This window comes from Ambystoma mexicanum, chromosome 1q, assembly GCF_040938575.1.
Source record: "Ambystoma mexicanum isolate Mex_15411 chromosome 1q, UKY_AmexF1_1, whole genome shotgun sequence".
In the NCBI taxonomy this organism is placed as follows: Eukaryota; Metazoa; Chordata; class Amphibia; order Caudata; family Ambystomatidae; genus Ambystoma; species Ambystoma mexicanum.
Genome location: NC_090922.1, coordinates 159,057,522 through 159,079,805, shown reverse-complemented (window position 1 = coordinate 159,079,805; position 22,284 = coordinate 159,057,522). Strand labels below are relative to the sequence as shown.

The window sequence follows — 22,284 nt, the reverse complement described above, 5'->3', positions numbered from 1 at the left end:
ACATGCAGTCTGATGGTGAGGATGATATGGAAGATGGGTAGCACATGCCAGTGCAGCACGTTCACCACAGTGGATTTATTACCCACTCTGAGTTGATGGACAATTATGTTTCTAGGGGCAGCAATTTGACTCAACAACACATATCCCCACCCAAATATGCACCCACATGATGCACATGTAAATATAATTTTTTTAGTTCTTTTTTTATTTTATGGTTAATCAAATAGCCTTTAGCCCATTTTAAGATCATACAGAATTACACAATACATTAGAATACAATTGCAAAGCATTTCATCACAGTTAAGATCATATACAATTCATACAATTAAAAGAATCACAATTCATTACACTAGAATAACATTTCCTATTCTTCGTAAAATCAAACGAATCATAAAATTCAAAGCAGCAATTATGAAGAACACAGAAAAAAATACGAATTAAACTGTTCTAAAAAACAATCAAACCATTAGTCATAATGACATATCGCAGTTGAGTGTATTTACTAAACTTAACTACAGCCTTCATTCCTGAGTACTATCTTCATCCAGATGCAAGTTTTTAAAAAAACCCACAATTGCAATCATGAGGGAGGACTTTCTCCCCCCTAAAATGTCCTCTAGAGTCCATCCTCCCAGTCCAGATATCCATGATGCACATGTTTCCCAAAGTAATACTGCCATTTGGCGCTAGAGGTGGGACAGGTAGCTGGCAGATGATTCAGTGTTTCCGCTAAATCCCCCGTTTTACAGTATCTACACTGCATAGTTTCTCTCTGTATGTGACCATATCTCAATTTGATTTAGTTAGTGTGACACAAATTCCACCTGAATCTCAGGAACTGCCTTTTCGATGTTCTATTGGCAGGTGTCCGGTCAAAGTTTAAACTCAAAAGGGTCGAATGACAAATGGGTCCATTCGACCGAAAACAAAAAATCACATTTTTTTTTAAATGTATATTTTTTTTTGTTGACACCCCTAAAAAAAAAATGTAAAAACATTCAACTCTTTTTTTTGGTCGAATTGACCCATTTGTCATTCGACCCTTTTGAGTCGAAACTTTGACCTACAACCCTATTGGCATAACTGGTAAGAAAAGGAGCCCCAATTACCGATCTCTTATGAACGTACTTGAGGTGCTCCAGTGACTCATAACCATGGAATTTCTCCATGATTTCAATCCAATCCTCATTGTACAGAATTGTCTTGACCCTGAAGGGATTTTGAATGAGATCATCCTCCTGAAGCTCAAAGGAACTCAGCAAGGAGGTAAAGAAGGAAGCTAATTCATTTAAGAATTTCACATTGGTTGACTGACTTACATTGTGCAGATCTTTATACAATGAGTTATTCAAAGGACTAATAATGTTACGATGTGATGATAAGACTCTCCACCTCGCTCTTGCGGAAAGAGAAGTAAGCCCCAATTATATTGAATAGCTGCCAGGGAAAGGGAGATCTGAATCCCTAAGTCCTTTGCCACATTAGACCTTCCAACGTGGTAAGCAAGTCAATTGCCCAAAGAGGGAGCACATCAAATCCATAAAGAATCTTTGTCACAGTTTTTCCTTCGGAAAATGTCAGGGTTGGGAGCAAAGAGAATTTCCTGTATCATGCGTCCACACAGGACATTTGGACTGACAGGGCAAGTGCACTGCTTCAAAGCCACTCCCGGACTGAAATCTATGTACCTTGACTAAAATAGGAAATCCAAGGCACACAAAATTGTCAACCTTCTCCAAAGGCTCAGTATGCACTTACCATTTGAATCTAGTGGATTTTTTTTTCACAATGCAACACCTTGGACTTTGATGGATTTAGCACCAAAGAACTATGATTAACACATTTCAAGAAGGCAGTAATGAGACATTGCAAACCAATTTCTCTACAATCAAAAATGAGGAAGTCATGGCAGTAGCTCAGCCACGTAATGGCAATGTCATTCATTTTGGGTGGCACAAACCAGACTGGGTCCAGATATTGTCCCAAATCCGAAATATACAGGTTGAAAAGAGACGGGGCTAAAATGCAGTATTCTTATGATGAATTTAAGTCACACATCATCATATCCACCGTATTGCAATTTGATAGATACCCTGTACCATGCATATTGTTTGCTACTTTGACAATCTGATTGATTCCTCAAATTATTGTTAAAATACTAAAATTTACATTTTCTAATCAGAAAATTACATTTCTAAATTGCAAAAGAAAAACAAATTCAAAGCTCTGTAAGAATAACCAACTGTGAACTATTTGTACTATGAATAGTCAATGTTTTCCTGAGAGAAGAAGTGAAAGGTCAGCAGGAATGCCAATCCATTCAGGAGGGTACGAAGCATTAAAATGGAAGATCTTGTGAAACCAGGAATTAGGTAGGATATATTTGTCGAGGTGAATAACCTCTCCACCTGCCAGGAACCCTGCCCAAATGCCAAAGGAGCCGACTGTTATGATGGTGTGATTACAGTGAGAGAGCAAAGAAAGGTCCTTTCCAGGAGATGCCTCATTGCTATCACCAGAGAAGTAGACATCACCTTTGGAGGTGTTTATATTCTCCTTGCACCACTGCATTCCATTGCTCGTCACCACAAAAACTGGCTCCTCGTATTTGTCTCGAAAATAACCCATAGCCTTTTCCAAGTAGTGTTTATCAGCCAAAACCCCTATCCATGAGATCGGCATAGTCCAGGTCAAGTCTCCCCTTCGAACGTGAACCCCAATATAAGTCACATTCTTCCGTGAGCCCATCAGCTTTTCCAGGTACTCATTTGCCTCCTCTATGAGAAAGTCATGAAAGGTGAATTCCCTGCAGATTTCATCACGAATGTTGTAGTAGAATGTCCATGAGAAGGGAGTACCTGTGAAATAGACATACTTCTCGGTGATGTGGTTATACTCCTCACACATCCAGTTGTTCAAAAAATAGTTCTTCCATTTTATCCTCTTGATCACACTGGCATGCAGCTGAGGCAATCTGATCTTGAAGAAAGGAGATAGAAAGTTGAACATTTCCGGTATTATGTAAGCCGGACGTCCGTTGATCCTGGCTAAAGCATACAATGCTGCATACTCGCCAAGCTGATTGCCAAGCCGGCTTTGGGAATTAATAGTCCAGGCCCCCTCAACTAGGCTATTGGTCATTGGATGTACATTCTTGGGTTTATCGGGAAAGTTGGTCAATGGTTGAACTTGGTGATCTGTTGTAAATTGATGGTTAAGATGGTAATAATAGGAAATGGATACAACCCCAAGGAAGCTGAATAAAGCAAGAATGATGGTCCTCCTCTGGCTACACCAAGTCATCTGCAGAGACATCTCTCCCTCACAACAGGTTGACCTCCTGAAAAAAGGGGTAGAAAATGAAATTAGATATATTTCCTACTGATAAGTTAAATCTACTTTTTTTAACTTCCTTAAGGATAGCAACTTTCAACAAGATCACTTAAAACACTTATAATGTTGGTGACATTTAAGGTTCCAATGGGCATGTTGTTGCTTCAGCAGTGGGCAAGGAAAAAATATCCCTCAAAGGAGAGGGCAAGATGCTATGACCTGAAAAACAACTTTAACACAACAGACCTTGAACATATGTGCGTAGTTCAATTTTTGTGATATAGGGGAATAGCAATGCTTTAACCAGGACAAAACATACAATTATTTATTTAACAAATTGGTTCTTAAACTCAATTTATTCACATCTTCAATATTGCCTAAACTCTTACTCGAAGGTTCAGAGTAAGTATAAAGTGCAACACGTAACATTCAGCATATAAAGTGACATCTGATCCTCACAATATGCAAACATTCGATAAATGATTACAATCTTTCAACAAACAATTAATACATCCAATTAATAAACAACAATTAAGGGGGGCATCCCATGTCAGGTAATGCCCGGGAGCCCATAGTTACAGGCTCGAGCGAACAGACTCAAACGTTACTGCATCATGGTCAGGCCTTTGGCTACTGAGGCAATAGTAGCCGGGATGAATGAAACATCCTGACCTCCAGTGGCGTAGACAGTACCAGGCATTATTTACATCGGCTAATATGTGATTTCAACTGAACATTCAACATCCCTGTGGTATTATAGAATGATTGGAGGCATAGGGGCTCAGTGCAGGGGGGCACGTGCCCGCACTCTGCTAGAACAACAGGGGCAAGAGTGTAATTTTGCCCCCTTGTAGATTGTGTAACCACCTGGAAAAAGAAATTGGATTCAGTGTCCTGCTCTTCTGAGTCACCAGGGGCTGGCGGGGCTTCTGGCTCCTCTCTTGTTGGGCTCAGGCTTTGTGAGGTTTTAGCATGCATTTTGGAAAATTACAAGTACTGCTACACACTCAAAGTTGGAAGTCCGCCTCATTGTCACCTCAGCTTTGATTGGGGAGGGGGCCGGGTTGGGAGGGCAGGCCAAAGCTGTTGTTGGACATGGCAGAAGAAGGGAATCCTAAAGTAGAATGCTGCAAAGGCTGCTCAGCATGTTAGGCAACTGTTGCTGAGATGTTAGATGACGAGATCAGCCTGTAAATGCTTTGGCTTTTTTTCAATTCCTTTTGCTAAAAGTGCTGTAAAATGTGTAGTTTGGCCTTTGGTATGGCTACAACTCCCTCGATTCTTGGTGTGGGAATTTACGCCCTGTCGTAAAAATCCAAATTTGGTCTGTCCCTATAGCGAAACTGAAAAGTTGCCACCCATGACCAGAAGATATGATCTTTAATGCAGATTGCCAACAGGAGGACACTTTAGGCCTTGTCTTGCCCTTCTCTTTGCCTCTCAGATCTTTAACCAGTCATAATCCTATTGCCAATGTTTAATTCGCCAATTTATATTTTACTCTTGGGTCACTGCAGAAGTTGTTCCTGCCTGGAACTAAACGATTGAGTTTTGCATGAGTTTTTCGTGGCTATCAGAAGCCCGGCCATGCATTGAATAGCATGTGATGTTATGCAGAAGGGCAGCATTTCTTGTAAGGAAAAGACTTTGAAGGGTTGGAAGTGGTTTATATGGAAAACTCCAGGAGACATTCACCTACTGAGGAGTGTTCAAACAGAAAGTTTATTTCAAAGAAAAGAAAGATGTTGTCGTTGAACATTGGTCTAAACTGAAGAAGCAGAATCTAAAACTGCACTAAAGTCAACCTGGGATGTGCACTTTAATAACACAAAGGGTCATAATCTGTTTCAACGCCATCAATAGTGGGGCTCTACCAAGAGCTTTCACTGGTGATGGACACTCACACAAGCATATATACCGGCACACAGGGGCGCATCTAAGCTAAAGTTTAGGGGGCTGGAGGTGTGAACTCTTCAAATGTCAGGAGAAGGGCTAACTTCAGCGATTGTTGGGGAGGCATGAAATTATTTGTGTGGAGTCATCTAACTTCTTTACACATTCTAACAAGAATATTCTGGTGCTGCTTCAATGTTGTACGAAGTTAACTCTCCCCTTCAGTTTGAAACCACACACTTAAGAACTGGTATGAGAATGAGATGTCTCTTGTCCCTCTTCACTCCCCCACACCCTTGAAATCACTCCGCTGGCATACAAGTATTAACCCCACATCACGATTTTAATGACCTAAAAACGTATGCACAGAATGCAGCGGTGAACAATGAACTGCTTTACATGAGTAATTGCTGGGCCTTTGTTAACAGCACAGGCACTGTGTATTGTCTGTGTCCACCACAGCTCACTAGATCAGCCAGGTCAAGTCAACATAACCCAAAATGTCGGTCCCGAGGGGGCGGCTAAAGCCCTATCACTCCAAGGGTCATGGAACCATTGTTTGCACACCCACAAACGCACACCAACATACAATACAAGTCTTTTAACACACTGAAGAACATTCAAACATAAACATACGCATATACGCAGGACACTCGCACAAACATATATACAGCGCTGGCCAATGATTCTCAGGAGCCGGCCTGCCTCATTCCCGCCTGGCGGCTCTGTGATCTAATCTGCTCACTGCGCAGATTCCATTACCCAGCCCCTAGTTTCATAGAGGGAACACACGTGAAGCTGGGGCCTCACTGAAATATGCCAACAAGGATTCTGGTATTTGTAGTCTCTCAGTCATGATGGGGGGAATGTCACAATTGTACACGTTTTGCCTACTAAAGGTCTTCTTATGTTTAAAAAAGATTGGCTTGAAAAGTACACAAACCATGGTAAGGTATGCACACAAATATATAAATCCTTAAATATATTTGTGTGTGTGGCTCATTCTAGTGTTTGTTCTTTTCAGGGCATCTTTTATAAAGCAGAGCATTGCTGAAAGTTGAAAGCCAAATCGGGGGTTTAGGAGGGGAGATGAGAGTGCAAGTGAGTCGTGAATATATGCCCAGGATCTCATGTGGCAAGAGAGTTTACAATGCTGGAGACTGGAGCAGTTATTTGCTCTCATTGTGGCCCTATGCTGATTTCAGGGCACAAGAAAAGAAAACACGTGGGTGGACAGTGTCGCTTTTTTTCAGAGGGCAGACACGACACCCTGTGCGAGTTCTTGAGGCTAGTGATCTTGCTTCAAGTGTTTGGCTACCAGGATTTCACTCAGGTTGCACGTTACCAGTGTTGACGCTTACCCGAAAGACCACACAAAATTCTATGACAAGACTGGAGGCGAGCATTATGCATAAACTTCTTTAATTTACCACTCTTCAGCAGTTTCAACAAAACTCAAAAGCATAACAAAACACTGAAAACAGTCTGAACAGACTTTTCTTCTTTTGAACTACAATCCCCATAGTCTCTGTAGTCCATCTCACTCCATGCTCAGTTTATGACCACTTCCTGCCCCCTGAGCTCCTCCTCTTCTTTTACTGCTCTTCAAGCAGATAATTACTATCTTAGTTATCCTCTTACTATTTGGGGAATCGTGATAGTTTGAGCATGTAGATTAGATAACGTTTTAACATTTGGCATTAGTATATGCAGGCGTAATATAGAGCAGCGCTGCGGAGCGTAGAATCAGCTGCTTAAGTGAAGCGTATAGTCAGTTTTAAGAGGCGTCAGTCTGACAGCCCCGTCGACTGCTCGTTCTAGCGACTGGGCAGCCCTCGACGCGTCCGCCCCGTGCCGCACTTTCAGCACCCTTGGGGTGGCTGCCCACGAAGAGGAGCCCGCCGCGGCTCCGTGGAGCCGTTCACGAATTCAGAGTCCCAACCCCTCTGTTAAGACGGATTTCTGAACTCTGTCCTGGAGGTGCAGAGGTTCAGAAGGCCAGCCTAGTTTCTTCGAACAGGGTAACCTCTGGACAAGCCAGACCAATCAGGGTAGCGATGGCGGCGGTCAAGACTAGGTCTCAAGAGGGGTGAGGGTGACTGAAAGCCCGCAATGAGCACACAACACAAGGGCACTTACAAATTACTCCAAGCAGGTGTTATATTAAAATATAGACACATTTATTGCAAGCCCTCTGTAACATTGACCATAGTAAAGAATCACGGTAAAACTCAAGTAAACCAACACATCACCATCAAATACAATATATATACAATTACCGAAGGGTCTAAAGAGTTAGAAGCACGAAATATGCAGACCACCTAGATGGGGAGGAAAACAGGCAGTGCAAGTAATCGTCGTCTTCAGAGGCCACCTAACTAGAAGGAAGTCTGAGCCCCACGAAGAGTGGAGCCTTGTGCTCAGAAGTACCTGCACACGCTGGTGCCAACGGGCAAAAGAGAGTCTCTTCAGGGAAATCAGGCAATTCAGAGCGGTGAACAAACGAGGATGAACAGATCTCCGCTACTCAAACGCAGCCTACACTTGTGGGCAGAAGCAGAGCGCGAGTGCGAAAAAGGCGTTCTGTTTAACACAGCGAGGAAAAGCTACAGGCTACTGCAGGAGGGCGACCGGTTCTTAGCGTTGCTACTCACTGGTCCCCGATGCAGGCAGACCCAGGCTTCTCCCCATCAGTTTCAGGGCTGGCAGGTTCAGATACGAGCAGGGGACGTCTCGGCGTCGTGTAGATTCCATGGCAGCAGAAGTTAGAGTTGAGGATGTCCCAAACGCAGTGAACCCGCACAGATTGTTACCACAGCGGGGCAACGAAGCGGCTGTGTGTATTTCAGCCCAATGTACACTTCTCACTTCAGACCTGGGAATGCCAAGTGTACAAATCGTGTGAGAGTGTCAAGGACTCGGAATACAGCAGCAACCTGACGGCGGTGACAGAGCAAGACTCCTGGGTAGGCTGGTCAGTCCACTGGATGGCTCAGGACGCTTCCGAAGGCTTACGTGCAGGAGATGATGAAGATGCCGAGAATAGTTGTTCCCACTATTCCAAAGGGTTGAAGTACCAGTACAGGCCTTCTCGTTCGATCAGAGGCAGAATGGTCTCACAGGGCGACAGAAGTGCAGAGGAGCAGTCCTTCAGCGGGTCACCAGCGATTCCTCGGTTCAGCCTCTTGGTTGCAGGATACTTGGCTCCTGTATCCGTCGTTCGTGAGAACTCGGGAGATCACCCTGGTAGTGGTGTTTCCAGCCTCCTCTTATCCAGATTTCGCCTTCGCGCCAAAACGGAGGGGATCCAATAGGAGATCTGCTCACAAAACACTCACACCATACGTGGACCTATCACGGACCACTGTGGTCCCAGGCATTCAAGACACACTAGACTCTCTGGCACCCATGATGTGTATTGGGACCAGACATCCCAGCCCACATCCTGGAGGCTCACACCAGGCCTGTAGAAGCCCGCGAAAGCATCTGTGTTTCGTAGGAAAGTACATGCCCAAATAAGGAAGGCCCAAGGTCAGCTCGACCTGGGGAAGGTGAAGGGAGAAAGACAGTCAGCGGGCAGGACAAAGAACCTCGTGGTATGGCCATTTTGGAAGCCAGGCCACCGTTTTGGGCTAAGCGCGAGAAATGCGCTTAAACAGCCAAAAGAAGCTCAAAACACAAATAAACGATCGCTGCCACAAGTCCTATCCGTGATTCACTTGCACCGTTCGTTAACAATCCAATGAGAGTGTCTAGGGCCTGTAGAGTGACTGGAGACCCGAGAGAGCAGTAACTTAGCTTTCAGTGCCCTCTCGTGCCATGTTGCGCGAAAGCTGCAACATGAGAAAAAGAACTACGGAAAACGGTGTTTCCCGGCAGAAGTGAGCGAAAAGCCCGTAGGAGGGCGGCAGAAGGCTGCGCTTCTCTGGCAAAGTCTAGATCAGTGTGTAAAACAACAGCAAAAAGTTTAGGGGTTGCCACATGGAAGGAAAATTACCTACAATTAAGAAATCTTTCCTAACACCCTCCTCTACGGAGGCGAGGTAGAGGGACCTCGGGCACCGAGAGCACCCACCTCCCTTCGGGAGGCGGGACCAGCACCGCTTGCCACTTCAGCACGGCGAAGCGGAGAAGAGCTTATCAGAGAAACCGGGCCCGGCGATGATTTTCGTATTAAAGCCTCCGACGAGCGATCAAGTTCCGAGCATAAGCTCGATCCCTCATACGCGCTGAAGTGCAGATTAAGCGGCAGGCAGCTGCCTCAATATTACAGCCTCGTACGAGAATCAGAGACTGGCAAGTGAGGTTACCCAGCGCTCCTCACGACCAACGAGGGCTACGAAATTAACGCACATTGCAGGCATATATAATACTATTGAAAGTCCGGCGCAGCCACTGAAGAAAAAAAAAAAAAGTGATAATAATAAAGAGTTTATTGTTAAGGAGCTTAAGCATCTAGAGTGACAGGGCGTGCAGTGGCACCCTCACGGGTATTTCAGGCACACAGCACCCACTCAGAATGTCGGATTTCGAGTGGAACGAAGAGGAACAGCTGTCAGATCTCGCTGCCAGCTTTAAGGAGGTGCTAGGGAGTTCACTCATAGATGCAGTGGCGCAAGGGGTTAAACCCCTGCAAGAGAGGCTGGAGTCCCTAGAGGCTATGCTGATCCAGCCCTTAGACAGCACCGGACGAAAAGAGCGCACGCCCACAGAACCCTCGGAAGCACGGTAATTGGGGAGTACTAAGGCCCGAAAGAGAAAAGCTCCTCTAGACCCCCAGGGCCCTTCGGAAGGGGCGAGAAATAAGGCCCCAGAGGTCATCGACGCTTTCGCCAAGCTCTGAGAAGCATACATGCGGCATCAGACAGTGCCAGACCTCACGACTCCCACTCCAGGGGAGGAAGGTGATGTAGAAGAGAACCCAGGCTCGGAAGAAGAGCCGGAGGATGGGGATCCTCCCTCCCAAGACAAGGAGGAACGAAATGAGGAGGAGGATCTCACACCCAGCGGAGGTAAAAGGCTTCGCAAAGAGAAACACCTCGAGGAGGAGGAGGAAGATATGTTTGACCCGGAAAGCATCCGGAATCCGAGGTCCTCTGACTGGCAGCCCCCGCCAACAGTGGAGCAGTATATGACCAAGAGGCTAAGAAAAGCGCTGGACAAGGAAGTCCGCTAGAGACTTTGAGCGGAGTGCCCGAGGCCGGACCTTCCAGGAAAAGTGGCCGAAATGCCAGAAGTAGACCCCAAAATGCTTACTTTCATATCTAAAATGATCAAAGACCCTCGGAAAGGGATTGATAGATCTTGGAGGAGTTGCCAGGAGAAAGTGTTGGACCTGGCCGGGCCACTAGCGAAGATAATGGATCTGGCTGAGAGAGCCAGAGACACGGGGGAAGAAGTAGACCCCGACGACCTAGCGGGCTGGGCACAGAGAGCAGTATGCCTCTTGGGGAATGCGAACTGCGTCATCGCATCAGAACGCCAGAGAGGCCTGTTATTGAAAATCGACGGGAAGCTGAGTGATTTAGCCTCTTATGAGGCCGGAGAGGCAGCTCAGGGACTCCTCTTCGGAGAGACCTTCGGCAAGCGATGGGGCGCTTTGTGGGCACCTACACGTCCTTGGAGAAGGCACAGGCTTCCATCCGGAAGATCTTTCCCAACCGAGTTTTTGGAGGGACCATTCGCCACAGGGGTCGCTCGACTGGTCGCAACCGGAGTGGTAGAAGGCCCCAGAATCCCAGAGCCCAATATTGGGAGAATAGGCAGCAGGACTCCTTCTTCCCGTCCAGAGGACGCTTCCCAAGAGGTCGCAGAGGAAGAGGATCGGGGCGTGGACAAGAATTCACTCAAGGTGAGAGCAGCGTATTATCCCCCAGTGGGGGGGAGAACTGGCATGTTCTTGAGAAACTGGCGCAAGCTTTCCAGCGATGCCTGGGTGTTACAAACTATTTTGGGTATGCGCCTAGAGTTCGTACAGCCGCCCGTGCAGGGGCACAGGCCTCACCAGCAGCAGCTGGAGCGCGCAGAGCAGAAGCTCCTAGACCAGGAGCTAGTCCTGCTAGCGGCGAAGAACGCCATAGAAAGGTGCCCGAGAGACCCCAAATTTATAAGCAATATGTTTCTGGTGCACCGAAAAGAGAAAGTGCGTCCAGTTATAAACTTGAAGGAGCTGAACGGTTGGATAGTTGCCCGGCATTTCAAGATAGAGGGCATCCATCAACTCCGAGATTCGCTCAGAGAAAAGGATTGGCTGACGAGACTGGATCTGAAGGATGCCTACCTGACGATCCCAATAGCAGAGGAATTCAGAACCTTCCTAGCTTTTCGCTGGAAAGGACAGCTCTGGCAGTCCAAGACAATGCCCTTAGGGCTTGCCTCAGCACCCTGGGCCTTTCCCAAGGTGATGAAGCCAGAAGCGGCGGCAATAAGAGAGAAAGGGATAAGATTGATCATTTATCTAGATGATCTGCTACTCCTAGCCGAGGATCGAGAAACCCTCAGATACCAGACAAGGTGGGTCCAGGACCTGCTAGCTTCACTAGGATTCCTAGTGAAAATAGAAAAGTCGGACACCGAGCCAGCACAAAGACTGGACTTTCTGGGCTTCGTACTAGATGCCAGGAAGGCGACGCTCGAGCTTCCAGCTCGGAAGATTCACAACATCAAAAGGGAGTTGAGGGAATGCCTACAAAGACAAGTAGTGTCCCTTCGAACTCTAGCGAGGATCGTAGGGCTCTTAGCAGCCTCTAATCAGGCCATATTTCCAGGGCCATTACATTATCGAGCACTGCAGAGGTTGAAGATAAGACATCTACAGCAAGGCCTGAGGTATCACCAATCAGTGCCGTTGGATCAGGAATCCAAGACAGAGCTGGAATGGTGGTTAAAGAATATGGACGCCTGGAATGGACGTGCCATTTTCTGAGACAGACCAGATCTGATTATAGAATCCGACACCAGCCATCTGGGCTGGGGCGCAAGGTGCATAGACCTGCAGACAGGGGGAAATGGAGCGAGGAGGAACTCCAGTTACACATAAACTGTCTAGAACTACTGGCAGGATCCTTCGCGATCAGAGCCTTCACGAAAGGGAGGATGAGGTTGTGCGTCCTATTAAAGATGGACAACATATCAGCAGTGCGATATATAAACCACCTAGGCGGCACCAAATCCAGAATGCAAGCCGAGCTAGCGAAGGACTTTTGGCACTTCTGCCTACAATTGGAGACGTCAGTCACAGCGGAGTACCTCCCCGGAACGCTAAACATAATAGCAGACTAGAACTCTCACTACCTCACGGATTCCAGCGATTGGAGGCTGGATCCAGCAGTGTTTCAGAGGATGACCGAGAGATGGGGGCCAATACACATAGACCTTTTCGCATCCTGCTTGAACGCCCAGACTGCAGAATATTTCAGCTGGAGGCTGAACCCGGGAGCTCAAGGGACGGATGTGTTCCGACAGGAGTGGAGCGGAGGTCCACACTACGCGTTTCCCCCATTTATGATGCTGAGCAGAGTGCTAGCGAAGTGTTGGAGGGAGACAGCGGAGCTGCTATTAGTAGTGCCATGCTGGAAGTCACAAGTATGGTTCCCGATGCTTATGGAACTAGCAGTGGATTACCCGAGGCTGCTCCCGGAATTGGAGCACTTGCTCGACCAGCTGGGTCGTTTTGCCCTCTGAGAGTGAGGGGGACTCTCCCGCTCATCGCCTGCAGGATATCAGGAGACGCTGGGAGTTGCCAGGCATTTCATCTCAGGCTGCGCAGCTCATCGCGGATTCATGGGCCCCGTCTACAAGACAGAGCTACAATGCGGCTTGGGCCAAATGGACAAGCTGGTGCAGAGGGAGAGGTGTTCATCCCATTTCTGCACCTGTATTGATTCTGAATTTTTTTTCGCAATCATTGCAAGGTGGTAAAGCGTTCCGCACCATAGGAGTGTACCATATCAGCAGGCCATCTCCCTATCGAGGGCGTACCTGCGGGTGAGCACTGGGCAGTAGTCTGGCTCATTAGAGGAGCGAAATTTAAGGCATCCCCAGAGCCTCGATATAAGACAGTCTGGGACGTGCAGACAGTTCTTAAGCTATTAGAGAGTTGGCTGGGGTACAGATATCTATCGCTGAAACAGTTATCAGGAAAGTTAGCAATGCTGCTGTGCCTAGTCTCTTGTAAACACGTCTCAGACGTGAGAGCTCTGGAAGTAGATAGGAAGTCATTCGGGCCAGAAGGCGTAACATTTACAATAGTGGGAAGAACGAAGACGGGGACATCCTCAGTCCACTACCCTTATTTCCTGAGTAAACCTAAATGGCGCGTAGCAAGCTGCATAAAAGAGTACGAGAGCAGGACAGCAGAATACAGAGCAGCGACTGTCCAACAATTGCTTATAGCGCACAGAAAGCCATTCAAGGGGGTATCCACAGCGACTATCGCCAGATGGGTTAAAGAGATCATGCATGCAGCAGGGATAGATGTGGGGAAGTATGGAGCGCATTCTGTGCGTGGAGCCATGGCATCTAAAGCATTTAAGACAGGAGTATCTCTTAGAGATATTATGTTGACAGCAGACTGGTCGAATGATCAAACTTTTAAAGAGTTTTATTTTAAGCTGATCGAGACTTTAGCGGTTGTGTGTTGGGAAGCTTTGAACAAGCATAATGCTTGCCTCCAGTCTTGTCATAGAATGAAGATTACCCCTGCTAGTTGCGCAGGGTTTATTAATTCTATTAAAGACTAGGAGGCAAGCATTGAATTCCCACCCGAGTATGTATTGTGCGGGATATTGAATGATCGTATGTAATAATAATATGATGGTATTGACAATACATGGACACCACCCTGATTTCTCTGCTCTCTATTTATTCATAGGGGAAGAGCAGAAGAACAATTGAAGTAGGAGACTAGCAGAGAGAGTCGCCTGGGTCGAGGAAGTTCGACATTCGTTTGAAGTGGTGCAAGTCATTGCCAGTTGCAAGACTTAGTGTGGAGTTTTCAGTGGACTTTTCAGAGCGAGTAAAAGAGAGGAGGAGCTCAGGGGACAGGAAGTGGTCATAAACTGAGCATGGAGTGAGATGGACTACAGAGACTATGGGGATTGTAGTTCAAAAGAAGAAAAGTCTGTTCAGACTGTTTTCAGTGTTTTGTTATGCTTTTGAGTTTTGTTGAAACTGCTGAAGAGTGGTAAATTAAAGAAGTTGAAGCATAATGCTCGCCTCCTAGTCTTTAATAGAATTAATACTCCCTGCACAGCTAGCAGGGGTAATCTTCATTGTCAACAAAGTACATGTCTCATATTTGGATATTTTGTTTTCCAGGGAATGTTGCACTATGGATTGCTGGCTTTAAAAGGTGAGCACTTTGTATTTGTTTCCAGCATAGTTATTGGAAAGAATCAGCATGAAAGAAATGACACCATTTTTAAACTATTGTTTTGAACATTTAACTTCCAGCTCGCCCCCTCTGAACTCTGCCTCCTCGGAACCTCCTCGGCCCTTATGTGAACCCACTTTAAATTTGTTCCATTTCCACCACTGCAAATGTGCACGGACACACACTTCAAGCCTTTGAACACACCAAAGACACGTTCAAATATACACGCACACATATGCACACACTTTTTTATGTTTTAATGTACCTCAGTTCCCTTGGTGCTGCTTCGATAAACTCACGTCTGGGCACGCAAGTTCAGCTGCATGTTCTCTGTTTTCTGTTTCTCCAGAACTAGTTGGGTCTGTGCACAGAGCGAGGACTTGGTTGCCTAGCAGCCATACTAAATTTTTGGCAAGCACTGCGCTGACTTCGAGGTCAGAATTTTCAAAGAAACACAGTACTTAGGCAGGGGGCTACCGAGGTGCGTGGTCTTTTTTTTTAAAGACATTGTACTCAGGCAGGGCCCCCCTCCCGCAATGCCAATGGTGCCACCCCGCCATTACTGACAGATGCGGAATCAGGGAAAAAAGAAGATGTTTTGAATCGAGAAGGGTACATTTTGTATTTTTTAAGGTTAGGAGTAGAATGAGAGCAGCAGTAAGAAAGGAATACCATCAGCCTTGTATTTGGAGATATAAAGGGTCTGATTTATAGAAAAAGTTCAAATTCTAAGTACTTAACGCATAAAAAAACTTTGCGCCTACTTGCATGCACTTTTTTTGCGCTTTCCACGTATTCATGTTTTTCTAACTGCAAAGTAACCAGAGGTGCAAAGAAATGTAAGTTGTGCCGGAAGGCCAAAACACGCCCTCATGCAAACCGAGGTTTGTGGGCGAATTTTCCTGACGTGAAGTTGTGTGTTGTGATGGGGAATATGCATGTTCCGCCCATATATTTGTTTCTTTGCGCAGGCCCTATTTATCAATTCCAGTGTATGTCATAGTCATAATAAGAATAACCATATACATTATTTTCTGATAGACATTTAGCATTCAAGATGCTCAGGCTTTTGCACTTATATTGAACTTGTTTGAAATACCCCTGGGAGAATGACAAATCACACCAATGAGGGTTGTTGGCTGCGTTGCATAAAACCAAAGAGCGTTTGTGGAAGATAAAAATATCCACTTATCCTTAATTTAACTAGTATGTGTGAGATGAAATGGTTATAGGCTTGAATCATTAAGCACATAATGCACACCTGGCTTGGTGTTATTTTGTTTTGTAGCAATCAACCAGACACGGATTTGAGTCGCTGTAAAATTTGCATGCAAGGATAATTTGACTGCAATATTTGTCACTGGCAGTAGTTTTGTTGCCTCTCATGCTTGTAGAGAGATACCTAGGATTTTGAAATAGGGTGTAACCGAGTGCGGGGCAGTCAAGGCAGACTGGGCAGCCGGGTGCTGGGGATGCCCTGTACTGGAAACAAGTTGGTGCTTTCTTGTCCAGCTTGACATCTGTGAGTCGACATGACTAACAAGTGGTACGCTGGTGAGATTTGTTTTTACTGTTTTGTGATATAACGTATGTACCATTTCAGGAGCAACGGTTGTGTGCTAATAGAAATGGTTAGAGGCAGATTACCACTCTCAGAGGTGGATTTGCTATGTGTGTTGACCAAATGCCACGGGACTACTGCTGGGGATGAATTGACATCGCAGATATCCATGATTAAACAACAGCATGTTTCTATAGTTGATGTTTCCCCCATCACTTCCTTTGTCCTGAAAAGACCTGGCCTGTACTTCACCCTTAATTCTACCAATATAAAGAAGAGCATCACAGATTGTATTACTAGGGGAAGAAGTGCTAGTGAGAAGGATAACACCACTACTAACGATTAGAGTGTGATTGTATTTGAGGAGAGACTGACAGTAACTACAGAGGAAGAGGATAAGCCCTGAATGGTTTGAATGCCCGAAAGAGATTTGAAGACCCGCCGGAGCAGGAATATTAATCAGCTTCTCCAGACCTCTTTTTTATTTCAACAAACAGAGGTGAAAGTGCAGTAGAGCCAGAGACAATAGTTGCAAGGGACTGTGAGGCGGAGGAGGCGGAAGAACAGGTATCCAAACAAATTAATAATTTGACGCTTGTGGCTCTGAACTTTGTCCTAGACTCATTAGTAAAGGTCTTGAAGTTACTCAGAGGAGGAGAGTAGGGGCAAGCACTCACACTTATGGAACTCCAAAGAAGCATTCTATCACTAATAGCAGGAAAATCAATTGAGTGCAATATCACAAAAAAGCAGGACCCATTTATGGAAGATGTAAAAAAACAGGTGGTTATGTTAGTTGATTTCCCTGGGAAATTACTATGCTTGGAGAATAACAAAAATAAGGAGAATATTAAATGTCTATTGAACTCGCAAAGATATGAGTTAATTGTCCATTTTAGTCACGTAACTGTGGTAAGAGAACCCTCAACCCAAGTTCGGGATATTAGCCCAGATGTGGGGGCAGTGTCACCACCGTCCATGGGGGCAATCAACAAAAACTACCCCAGCAAGAAGCAGAATCTTTTTGAATGGATGTGAGTGTATTCAATGACACTCCTCAGTTGCTGTCCTTTATGGACGAATTTGCCAGATTAGGTTTGATAATAATGTAGAGCCGGATGATATTATTGCATGTGAAGTTGCAAAGGGCTTTAATAGACAGGCCCTGGGCTCGCAGGGAATGGATATCCCGAGGGAGGTCCATCCCATAGGTTTTGCAGAGGGGTTGACCTTCTCCAACAAAGGGGGAAGAAAGAACATATAAGTGAATCCACCACTGCAATGACAAAAGAAAACAAAAATTCAAAAAGTGAAAAAGAAGCATCAAGGTTCGCTGAATAGAATTGTTAATAATATTGAAAGGGGAAGCAGAGAGGGAGGTGCTGTAAAAAGGACTGACACACAAGTAAGCAAGATAAAAACTGTGACACCAATATTCCTTAAAAATAAAAATGGAAAAAGGAATGACCCGAGAACTTATAGAAAATAATGATAATGAAAGTTTGGTGGAGTTGGCATTGACAATTAGGATGGCAGATTCAGCTCTTTTGAGATCAGCAGTGGCAGTAGGGAGGTGCAGCCAATCATATGACCAACAAATATGTGGAGAGTACTAATTGGGTAGACCGGGAAGAAACAGCACAGAGGGTGGGAATATGCCCCCCAAACTTTATGATGGTGAAATTCCAACATGTTCATCAAGCAGATCTAGGCCAGGAGAGAGGAATAATACAAATAGAATTGGGTGATAAGAATTTTGAGGGCAGATGGCATGAACGCCAAACAAAGGGGCTGGTAGGTAAGGCTGTTCTACTGGTTGGTGACATACCTCCTCAGAAAAGTAATCGACAAAAGAATACGTACAGCCAGACTATACAAACTCTGAGTGCCTCACAGAAACTAGAGGCGAGGGAAAACCTTCTGGGAAATGAGCAGACTTGTTATGTTTTAGAATTAATGTTTCCAATTGAGGACAACATCTGTCTAAACCGACGGATGATACTAGCGATTTTTCAAGACATATGCAAGTTGGGGTAATTGAACTCAAGCGATATTGCATGTGTGGATTTTATCTATGAGAATAGCCTAGATTTGCTATAATAACCATGCCCCTAACATTGTTTAGGGAGCTCCTGTTGTCCTCAATTGATGAACTGAGACTACATGGTTCTGACTTTTACGCTAAGCATCCTTTGAAGAATGACCACTTTATTTCCTTTAACGTTCCTGTCTCCTGCACTGTGGAATCCAACAATCATAGAATTGTTGCTGTGCAGGAGACTGGTAAAAACATGCAAAAGGTCAAAGATGATTTGTTGGTGGCTAGCTGGCCATCTGACCACTTTCGAGGCGAGTAGAGGATGTAAGCAGACTGGCTTTTAGCATCTGCAGTTGGAACATGCAAGGGTTCAGCCATATTTTAGAGGACAAAGCGATTGGATTGGTACTAAGCAAACATAATTTGATATGCCTGCAGGATACCTTTCTTTGTTTGGAGGTGGTCTTGGATGGTTTGCATACTTTTGAACAAAATGCGTAAAGGGTAAAGGGTATGAGTGGTAGGCCAAAGGGGGGGGCTTTGGACTATGGTGCACACTTTAAAATTCATGCAGGCTTTGGTGTGGGATAGCACGTTGGTGGGAATGCTGGTGGTGGAAGTTGTGTTTGGTTGGGGGAAAGGGAAAAAAGTGCTATTGGTAAACATCTACTGTAATTATTTAGACAATAATGTAGAGATACTGCTGGCTCATACTGAGTGCACTTTGTACATCTGGTATGTGGAGAAATCAGGGGAAATCGTACTGCCTGGGGATTTTAACGTGGATTGTAGATCCTGGACAGACCACGAAGGCCCTTATGGTGAGGAGCTCCCGCAGTATTGAAAGGGGCAATCCATGCAGGGTTTGAAATGGGCTCCATTATTTGAAGAATAGAGTTTGTCTGTCTTGTATAACAAAGACTTAAAACATGAGAAGAACTGGGCCACATGGAGATTGAGGATGTGCACCATCAATGGTTATGCACTTCCTTTGAGGGTGATGTTGATATAAAGAGTAGGTGCACCATGGGAACCTTGTCTGTAAATAGGGGGGAAAATACCTTGAAATGGCTCCCAAAACAAATAAGCAATGCGGTAGCAGCCTTGACTAACGCAAGTTTCGGCGCGTATTACAATCCATGGGTTTTCCCACTCTTTATTAGGGAACATGTAAATCTTGTGGCCAGTGGTAAAACAAGGACTCCTTTGAGGAAGAGGGTCTTTAGTAGAGAGATTCAGGACTCTATAAGGCACATGAGGCAAAGCCTCAGATGGGCAAAGAAAAACATTACGATAGTAGGTAGCAGTTGGAGGTGATACAAATGGTGAAACAGAGCCACAAGAATAGAATAAAGAGGTTACGCTTGGTGCAATATCAAGTGGCTGGAGAAAATATGTTGACATGTATAAGTAAAAAAAGTTCATAATTACTGGAAGTTAGTTTACAACTGAGACAATTCCAGTCTCTGGTGCAGGAAAATCCAATTGAAGAGTCAATTTGGATAAATGATTATTCGCAGTTGTATGGAAGCAAGCTCAAGGATGGGAACTCAGCAGTTGTAGGGTGTTATTCTAAATGGGAACTGCTCTTTTCTAGAGACAGCATTGAGGAAAGTATAAGGAAGAGCAATAAATCAAGAGCACCGGTTCTCAATAAACTCTGCAATTTGGTCTTGAAAGAAGACCCTAAATTGTGGTGAGGTGTATTGTTCAAGCTCTTTCAAGAAATTGTACAGCTCGAACAGACACCATCAAGTAGGAAGCAATCGAACGTAGTGATGATTTTCTTTTTTTTTTAAACTTCTTTTTATTAGTGGTCACATCAGATACAGCAGCGCCATTTCACATCATACTCAGTACATCATACAAGGGTAAATCTCGTAATCACAATGGTGTAATACAGGTTACATGGAGGTTTCATCGTCAGAAAGCATTTCACACAGATAAACCCTGAAAGGGCCCCAAATGTCTTTTGGTCGACTTGTGCCGGGCTGGGTCAAGACGTATTGTTCCTCACATTCGTTAACATACGTCATTTCACAAAGGAAAGTGTTCATGTTTGGCGGTGTGGGGCTTTTCCAAGCTTGTAGGATACATTTTTGGCCACTGCACATGAGACATTGAATAACCTTCTAATTTTTTCGGAGCACTTGCCGATGTCTCCAAATAAATATTTTTGAGGTGTCAAATGAGGGGGTATCTGTGTAATTTCTGCCAGCATCTCAGCCACCATTCCCCAGAACCACGCCAGAGCTGGACACTCCCAATACATATGAAAGGGCCCCGCCTGTGGTGAGCCACACTTGGGGCATTCACCTGAGCAGTCTGTCACAAATTTGGCCACCTTAGCCGGTGTATAATGTAATCTATTCAGGATTTTAAATTGGATCAGGTGCAGGCCGGCATTGAGTGACACTGTTTTTGTAAGTGCACAGTATCTGCCCCATTTCTCCTCAGTTATGGGCGTTTGCATGTCTGCTTCCCATTTATCTTTGACCCGGTTTGTCGAAGGAGTGTGGGCCTGTACCGATGCATACAGTTTAGAAATCCCCAGCCCCCCTTTTATTTTAACCAGTTGTAGGCATGGGTGTGGGGGGGAGCTCATCAGGGAAGAGCAGGCACCGCTTCTGGAACGCAGATATCATTCGATAGTATTGCAGTGTTTTGAGTGGCCCTCCCCCCATCGCTCTAGTAAAGTCTTCTAGAGTCGCAACTTCCCATTTATGAACATGTCCCCCTCCTTCATCACTCCATTAGGGTCCCAGGTTTCTTGCATACCTGCATCGAATGTCAGGGTTATGTTTGGGAAATTCCATAGAGGAACCTCCGGTTTATAGGGCGTCTCTAGCTTCAGCCTCTAATATATCGCCCCCCCATGCCCGAACCGTGCAACTCAATGGGTCATATTCGCATGTGTCCTTATGTCTTGTGTTGAAAATAACTGACTGTATGTCCGTGGGGTATATGGTGTGTGTTTCTATCCATGTATGTGGTGATTTATCAGCTTCATCATACCAGTATTTCAAATTATGCTTGAGCAACCAAATAGTAGAGCTCAAAGTCCGGGGCGGCAATGTCTCCGGTGCAGTACGGTTCCGCCATCTTTTCCCACCCTATTCTGGCTGTTTTCCCATTCCAAAGAAATGTCACTACCACTTAGTTTGGCAAAGAAATCCTTGCCAGGCCATATAGGAACATTTACAAAAAGGTAAAGTAGCTTAGGGAGAGCTATCATTTTGAGAATTGCAATCCTGCCGTGGAGAGAGATGGGGAGGTGTCTCCACACCTGTGGTTTGGTGTTAAGTAATTGTAATACATTGTCATGATTGAGTGTGTCTGCTCCTGGAGACCAGAACTCCCAGGTATCTGATCTGCTGCTCCGACCACTTAAGTCCACCATCACAGCTGGACATTTAGTAGAGGGGGTAAGCGGGAATATTTCCGATTTAGCATTATTTATGGTGTACCCAGAGTATTCTGCAAATTCGTGTATATCTGCCATTATGGGTGCAATGTTTTTGACGGGTTCCCGAATATATAATAGTGTGTCGTCTGCGTATAATGAAATTAGTTGGGTGGAGCCTTTCATTTTTATTCCCTTATCCCCGTGTCTCAATCTGACAGCTGCTGCCATGGGCTCCATGCTTAAAGCAAAAAATATGGGTGAGAACGGGCAGCCCTGCCTAGTGCCCCTGCCCAATTGGAACATTTCGGAGATGGTCCTATTGGTGCATACTCTGGCCCCAGGGGCGTTATACAGCAATCGTACATACTTGATGAGGTTAGGTCCTACTCCAAATGTTTCCAGTACTGCAAAGAGGTAGACCCATGAAACTGAATCGAATGCCTTTTCGGCGTCAAGGCATACAGCGACTGCGCTTCTGTCCAGATCTATCTGTGCCATTATACCAAACAACCTGCGCAGGTTTAAGGCAGTAGACCTTTGAGGGATAAATCTGCTTTGGTCCGGGTGGACCAAGCTAGATACAATGGGTAGCATCCGGTTCACCAGCACCTTCGCAAATATCTTGGCGTCAGCATTTATGAGTGAAAGGGGTCTGTAAGATGACATATCGTGTGGCGGAC

The 22,284-nt window shown here is 45.3% G+C and overlaps 1 protein-coding gene across 1 annotated transcript in view; it reads right to left on the bottom strand.

Annotated features, from left to right (window-relative positions):
* Positions 1 to 204: 204 nt before the first annotated feature.
* LOC138526012 (galactoside alpha-(1,2)-fucosyltransferase 2-like) overlaps positions 205 to 22,284 on the bottom strand; it is a 51,852-nt gene continuing 29,772 nt past the window's right edge. The window contains exon 2 of the mRNA XM_069636304.1: positions 205 to 3,340. Within this exon, the coding sequence (XP_069492405.1) occupies positions 2,269 to 3,315 (1,047 nt within the window). The 5' untranslated portion in view covers positions 3,316 to 3,340 and the 3' untranslated portion in view covers positions 205 to 2,268. The remainder of the gene's footprint in view (positions 3,341 to 22,284) is intronic.